At 41.9% G+C, this 7,495-nt stretch overlaps 1 protein-coding gene across 1 annotated transcript; it reads right to left on the bottom strand.

Annotated features, from left to right (window-relative positions):
• Nucleotides 1–1,431: 1,431 nt before the first annotated feature.
• On the bottom strand, nt 1,432–4,827 carry LOC102716684 (heavy metal-associated isoprenylated plant protein 7-like). Its single transcript, XM_015836730.1, has 5 exons — nt 4,592–4,827; nt 4,201–4,474; nt 3,070–3,281; nt 2,815–2,902; nt 1,432–2,330 (listed from the first exon to the last, which is right to left on the bottom strand). Exons 1-5 carry the CDS (start codon nt 4,598–4,600, stop codon nt 1,774–1,776), a joined length of 1,140 nt encoding a protein of 379 aa, XP_015692216.1. The 5' UTR covers nt 4,601–4,827; the 3' UTR covers nt 1,432–1,773.
• Nucleotides 4,828–7,495: the final 2,668 nt, after the last annotated feature.

Below are 7,495 nucleotides of genomic sequence, written 5' to 3'. Positions count from 1 at the left end.
TTTGATGAGTGTGTGGGGGCATCAGAGATTAATGCCAGTGTTTTTGTCAGAGAACAAAAGCAAGTTGGTGGTTTAATTAAGAAATGATGGGGGGGGGGGGGGGTTGTGAGCTCAGTTATGTAGGCAGCAAGCATCAGGTTGATGTGGATGCAGGAGCCAACTGCTGCCCCCATTTTGGCCATTCTCCATCTTTCCTAGTCACCACCCACTGCCTCACTAGGTTTTGTTCATATATTACATCCTATAATCGACCACAAAATTGAATATTTTGCTTGATATTAGGTGCATAACAATAGGAAATTTTGATTGTTTTAAACACCGACACCACATTTAAAGCACAAGAAAACATATTTTTCTCATAATTCTCATGTAAATTGGACTGTTTTGTGTGAAATACCAGCTCAGAATGAAAACAAATTTAACGACGTCAGCGTCGCAATCGCCAAAATTCTTGAGAGGACAGCCATGCACATATATATACCAAATGGAGAGCTACAAACTATTGATCTGAAAGTTGGGGGTATCTGGTACTGTTTCTGAGTCTCCCTCTTCACCAGCTGCATGAACAATGAACCTACACCGCATCCCTTTCAATTCTTGGGATGCAAATGTTGTCATCATCAACCCACTTGATGAAGGGGTTCCCAAGGGATTAAAAATGAAAATCAGTCTAGAGACAAAGTTAGCAAATTTACCTGAAAGCAGCCACATCCACTAATAGTAGGCTGGTGACAGTATAAAGGAATCACAAGGAACAGGTGACTTCATCATATTGCTAATGACCCTGAAATCCTAGCAATAGCCCCAGCAGCTCATACATTTGGGTGGTGTTTAGATTGAGAAAATTTTTTGATAGAAGTGTCACGTCAAATGTTTGACTGGACGTCGGAAGGGGTTTTCGGACACGAATGAAAAAACGAATTTCACGGCTAGCCTGGAAACCGCGAGACGAATCTTTTGAGCCTAATTAATCCGTCATTAGCACATGTTTGTTATTGTAGCACTTATGGCTAATCATTGGCTAATCATGGACTAATTAGGCTCAAAAGATTCGTCTCAACATTTCTTTAGTAACTATGCAATTAGTTTTTTGGTTCATCTATGTTTAATGTTTTATTTAGATGTCCAAATATTTGACGTGATATTTTTAAAAAAAAAATTAAGAACTATACAAGACCGGTGTAAAAATAGGGGGCATCAAATTTTCAAGGGGCAATCCACCTAGGATTTTGTGTCATGCAAAAATGGACCCATCACATGCACATGACAAGCACTTGTCTCCTACCTTTAGAATTTCACCATCATGGCATCATCACTCTAGAAACTTCACATCATTTACCCCCAGTGAATTTTCCTTTTCACCACCATAATTCAGGTTTTCTGATTATTGTTCTCTGTTCTGGAGAGAGAGAGAGTAAAATGGAACCCAGAAGGACAGGGAACCCAGGTACACCTAAGAATTATACTAGTATAGTACAGTTTTTACATTAGTTTGAAGGTGAAACAGTACAGAGCAAAATTCTACATAAGATAGCATCCATAATCTCGCAAGGAAGTCCAGACTTACGTTATAGTTTATACCAGTGAAGAGAAGGTTAAAATTACAAAAAGAAGGTTAAAAAGATATCTAACCCCCCAAAAAGCCTGGTACTTTCTTCAAGCTGCCATTTTGCTTTGCTCAAAGGCACTTGTTGCAATGGCACCCTCCAAATTTTTGCAGTCCTGTGCTCTTCTTATTCTTTTTTCACTCTAGGCCCCTAGCTTCTAACCTTTTTACATGACGGAGCAGGCATTTGGGTTCTCATCGCTGAAGATCTGTGATGGGTTGTGCGCCGGGTGCGACGGGTATGGCGGGTAAGATGGCTGGTAAGATGGCGGATAGGATGGCGGGTATGGTGGCGGGTAGGCATAGCTAGGCCCGGGCGGGTAGTATCCGGCAGGGAATGCAAACCTTGGATATTGCAGGTACAGGTTTGCAGCGGCAATGGCCGCCGGATCTTTCTCCTTGTCTTTGTCCTTCTCTTCGCCGTCGGCGTTGCCACCCTCCTTCTCCTTCTCTTCCTTCTTCTCGTCTCCGCCGCCATTGCCACCATCGTCTTTTCCATCCTTCTTCTCCTCCTTCTCCTCCTTCTCATCGCCACCTTCGGCTGCCTTCTTCTCGTCGCCACCTTCGGCTGCCGCCTTCTCCAGAGGGGCTACCGGCTCCGACTTAATGATGGCAGCATGCTTGCCGGTGCGCTTGTGCACGTACTCAGCCAGCTTCGCCTCCTCAAACACACCCTTCACGGTTACCTCCGATGCCTTGAGGTCTGGCTCGGCTGATTGTACCCCTGCATAAGTTTGAGAGGAACTTATTTAGTTATTCAGAAGTAGTATCATTGATCCTGAGGCTAGCCTCCATGTGATGCTAAATAGAATATCTTTTCAACAAGCCAAATGATCTTCTATTTAATTTGTAGTCAGACAAGTAGTTGAAGGAATGAATCTTATCTCGGAAAAAAAATGCAACTTTTGCAAGAAAAGGAGCTACAGGTACAAGGCCCACATTTTGGCTTTAATTTGTGTCACTCACTAAAAGAGGATTCCGGTACCTCCTCTTTATCACCGCATCAGAAAACAAGATACGCTAGAGATTGCAAAATCACAGGCTGCATTATGATTCATCAAACTCAAAACTTAGCAAACTAATTGCCGCTGAAGCTAGTGTAACGATGTCAAGAAGAAATACTAAGGAAAAAAAATCTGCCTTTAGTGCTGATAGTGAAACAAGTAGAAATGGAAAGGGCTGGAAATTTGATATATGCTATGAAGCACCTTTCATCTTGAGGATCCTCTTCTTAATCCCCTGAGCACAGGCCTCACAATGCATGTGCACCTTCAGCACAACAGCGATCACCGGTGGCTTCAAAATCATACAGAAAGATACATCCTTATGTCAGTGTTTATTTGAACTACACAGTTGAAGTAAAATTGGCACAAATACACCAATTTGGTGATGGAAACTGGAAAGAGCAGGAAATGCTGGGAATGATCGTTATGTTGTTATGAGCATTTGCTAGAATCAATCACCTCCTTCTTCTCTTCAGGCTTTGGAGGCTCAGGCTCCTCCTTCTCCTCTTCCTTCTTCTCCTCTGGAGGGGGTGGTATCGGCGAGAGGAGCTCCACCTTCCGGCCGGTCTTCTTCTGAACGCGCTCCACCACCTTCATTGGGTCGGCGGCTGCCTTCTTGCCCTTCACCAACACCTTGTGCGCCTTCGAGTCGGCGATCACATCCTCCACTCCTACATTACACAAAAGAATATATATATAGTTTTCAGATGAAGAATCAGTACTGCTACAGCCATGAAGACCGGGTCTTTTGAGTTATATAATCCTGAATTCTCTTTGATAGCAACTAGTAAGACATGGAGAATATGCAGAGATGCTTGCAACATATTAGAATTTGAAAGATGATTGAGGAATCAACTTCACTTTTGGGCCTTTTTAGAACAAACACTGAAGGGCATAATACTCAAGGCTGTCATTCTCTTGGAATCTACTCCAACTTTCTGGAGTTAAAAGCTATTCGGATCTCTAGTCATTCTCTTCACCATTAATCAACTAGGTGATTCATGTGCACCCATTGAAAAAGAAAGATCTGAAGTGTGACTGACTAGGTGAATCTGATTATTTAAAGCTTAGCCCACCTAACCCCCCCTCCAAATCCCACCATGAACCACATGAATTCTTCTGAAAACAACCTTAAAATATAGCTTGAACTACAGATCAGCACACAGAAAAAACCCACAGTCTTCAGTTAAGAAAAACTTTAACCAATTTCCTAACCACGCCATGCCTCTCAAACCTGATGAACAAACAGACTTATTAAGCTTCCATTCCCAAATGAACACACAGGTTCCAATAAACAGGAAAAAAAAACTCATTCCCTGAAAGACAATTATCACAGAAATGTTCAGTTCAGACATCATATGCCCAAAGCGAATACCAGCAAAGCATCAGAGATTAAACACACTTCTCATTAAATTTTTCACACATCACAGAGACGAACACACATGACACTGAACACGAAAGATTGATCCAACCGAGCAAAGCAAAGCAAAAAAAAAAAGTTGGCATGAACACAATAGCATCATCAAATGTAGAACAGAACGACTATCAAAAAAAAATGTAGAACAGAAGGAGGTGAGGCAAGGGCATTACCATCGAATCCCTTGAGGATCTTCTTGACCTTCCTGGCGCACCCCTCGCAGTGCATGTAGACCCGCATCACCACCTCCTCCGGCGGTGGCGGGGGAGGAGGCGGCGCCTCCGCCTCGCCGTCCTTCTTCTCCTCGCCGCCGCCGCCGCCTTCCTTCCCCTTCTCCCCCTCCTCCTTGGGCTTCTCCTCCTTAGCCGCCGCCGCCGCCCCCTCCTCCTTCTTGGCCTCCTCCTTGGGCTTCTCCTCCTCCTTGGGCTTCGCCTCCTTCTTCTCCTCCTGCACACCACCACACGCATATTCATCCACCCACCTCAACCAAAATCAAGATTCCGCCTTTACGACCCAAGAAGGCAAGAACTCCCCGCCCTCTCGCCGAGAAGGAGCCGTCCTTACCTCGCCCATGGCTTCTTCCTCTTCCTCTGCCTCCGAAAGCTCTTGGTGCGGTGCGAGTGTGCGTGGGTTGGGCGTCGCTGGCGGAAGGGCGTGCGTCACGGTGGTGGAGCAGAGAGCAGCGGGGGTGCGGTGGTGTCACTCGGCTCTACTACTACTGCCACCTTATGTAGCATGGGTGGGCGCCGCGCCTCCAAGATCCGCATGGAAATGATTTGGCATCTCAATCTCTCTCTCTCTCTCTCTCTCTCCCTCCTCCTCTTCTCTCTCTATAACTCTCTCTCTGCCCCTAGGATTTATTATCTTTTTCTCTTTTTTTTTGTTTTTGGTGTTTTTTCTCCTTTGGTGTACCTAGAGAGGGTAAATTAGGAGGGGAAATAAGGTTTTTAGCGATCGGAAAATATGTTGTAATTTGGATGGAATGTGGGAAGAGTATTCGAGCATGATGAAAGGAGAGGCCTAGTGATGAAAAATGTGTGGTAGCCTAACGTATAGAATAAGAGTATTCAAGAAACATCGAAAAAGAGGGTATAGTGATGGAAATTGAGGTGTAACTTGAATGCAACGTGTCACAGAGAATATAAAAAAAATCATGAAAACATAGTTTAGTGGTGAAAAATGTGTTGTAAATTTTGAGCGAAACTAGTGCAGGAGAGTTCGAGAAACATCACAACTACAAGGAATTTTGAATGATTCAGCAGCCAGTTGATGCCGGTCCCTTTTACGACTGCGCTTATAAAGATTTAAGCTTTATGACGAAGATTGTAGGCCCTACTATGTTTATGTGCTTTTATAGATAATTCACCGACTTTCATTTGTTTCTAAGGGGAAGTAAGAGCCTAAAGAGCAGGTACAATAGCAGACTATAAGCCAGCTGTAAACATATTTTAAGAAGATAAAAGGAGATATAGAAGAGCAACGGGCTACAGATTTATAGTCAGCTGTAGCACGGACTCCACAACATATGTGTATGACAAATGGGATCGAATATTAATTGTGTAGTATATGTTTATAGGTAACTATTGTATGAATTGGTTATTATGTTGGCTATAGATGATTTAGAGTGAGCAGTTGGTTTATACTATTAAACTTGCTCTAATAGGTCCGGTTACATTGCACCGAATGACCGAAGGTGAGTTCTTTTTCCAAATTGCATGAAGGTGAGTGCAACCATCGGGTGTCACAAAACTACGAATAAAGTCATGCTAGCTTCGATGGTTTCAAAGAGCTTGTTGCCGTGGTCGTGTGGCTTCCTCAAAGCAGCTTTTTTTTTGTCCTTCTCTTTTCTTGAGGTGCATGCTTAGCCAATTCACAAAAAGTTTCGAAGTTTTCAGTTATCACTCCAAGCCAGCACACAGCAGCTACAAAGAAAGATAGGTATGCATGCATCCAACCGGTTGTGCGTTTTCCAATCAAGATAGACATCTCCATGACCATGCATGTAAATCGTTTGCATATATGGATCATCACCACAGACACAGGTAAGCAGAAATAAATCGTCTGTATATGACCATCATTAGAGCCTCCAAATACAGTGACACCTGGCAAAATATAACCCAATTTAACCACCATTCAAACAGCTAGCTAGCAAACCCACCCTCTAAATACAGTGACACCTGGCAAAATATAACCCAATTTAACCACCATTCAAACAGCTAGCAAATCCATACACAGCCATGTAGGATTCAAGTCCAGTAGACTGTTAGTTGTCATTGCTTAATAGAGTTAGTGTTTCTGCTCCATCCGTCTCTAAATATTTGACGCCGTTGATTTTTTATACACGTCTTATTTATTTTTTAAAAAAATATGTAAAGATATATATATGCATAAAAGTATATTTAACCATATATAAAATAATATAAAAATAATTAATAATTATATATTTTTTAAATAAGATAAATAGTCAAACGTCTAAAAAAAGCTTAACGGTGTCGAGCATCTAGGGACGAAGGAAGTATTATTCGTCTCTTCTCTTCTATGCATGTACCATGCGTCATGCATGCTACTGCAAGTCATGAGGAGAACAGAATGGTAGATTGATTGGTTTAGTGAGGCCACATATATATTTACCGCTAGTCTCATCCCTTAGGCGTGTGTTTGTTAAAGAAAATGTGCAGTTGTGTGCATGTACGTATTCCATGTAATAGGAAAAAAAGTAACAAGGTAGGTAGTACATGTGTGAATTGTGATCTTGCATTATGCAAAGCACACGCAATGCATGCACAGAGCCGCAAACAGTTGTCAGCTTAATGGAGGTATGTTTAGCACCTGGAAAAAGGTAGTGAGTCAAATTAATTAAGGAGTACAGGAGAAGGGATTTCTTTTTATCAAGAAACTAAAAGGTATCCAAACAGATAGGCACAGACGAAAAGAATAAAACTTGGTAGTTTGATGATGTTGATTTGGATGCCACATGTTGCACAAAACCTGTGGTTTTGTAGATGGTCCTTCTGAGCCCTGCAACAACTTGCAAAGAACACCTACGGCTTGGGTGTTAATGGACCCTACCATTTTGCCGATAAAATTTAAGGGCCGGATTTAAAACGGATTGAAAATAAAATTGTATAGAGTTTTGAGCTAAAAAAATTTTAAGAATTAAATAGGCTTATGAAACAACCCACGGACTTTTGTCCATTCCCATCCCTACCTATGGCCATTGAGTCCAACAGTTAAGTAGATTGATACTTTGTCTAAAATATATAAAAAGATACACCATATATCCTAAAAAATATCTCATTATTAATCTGGATAGGTTAAGATTTGTAGTCAGAAATTGATTCTGGTAGGGCGGAGAGGGTACGTTTGTTTTGATAATCGAGTCAATTATCTATTTGTAAATTGGATCATAGATGTCATCTTTTGGTTTTTTTATGGAAAAAGGCGAAACAACATATTACAACGAAAAAT

This window comes from Oryza brachyantha, chromosome 4 (assembly GCF_000231095.2).
Source record: "Oryza brachyantha chromosome 4, ObraRS2, whole genome shotgun sequence".
NCBI lineage: Eukaryota > Viridiplantae > Streptophyta > Magnoliopsida > Poales > Poaceae > Oryza > Oryza brachyantha.
Note: the sequence above shows the minus strand (reverse complement) of the source record. Positions and strands in the feature narration are given on the sequence as shown.

Coding starts and splice junctions, on each gene's coding strand:
- LOC102716684 (XM_015836730.1), bottom strand. Junction 3,282..4,200: donor GATCCTCAAGGGATTCGATG/GTAATGCCCTTG, acceptor TGTGTAATGTAG/GAGTGGAGGATGTGATCGCC. Junction 2,903..3,069: donor AGCCTGAAGAGAAGAAGGAG/GTGATTGATTCT, acceptor ATGATTTTGAAG/CCACCGGTGATCGCTGTTGT.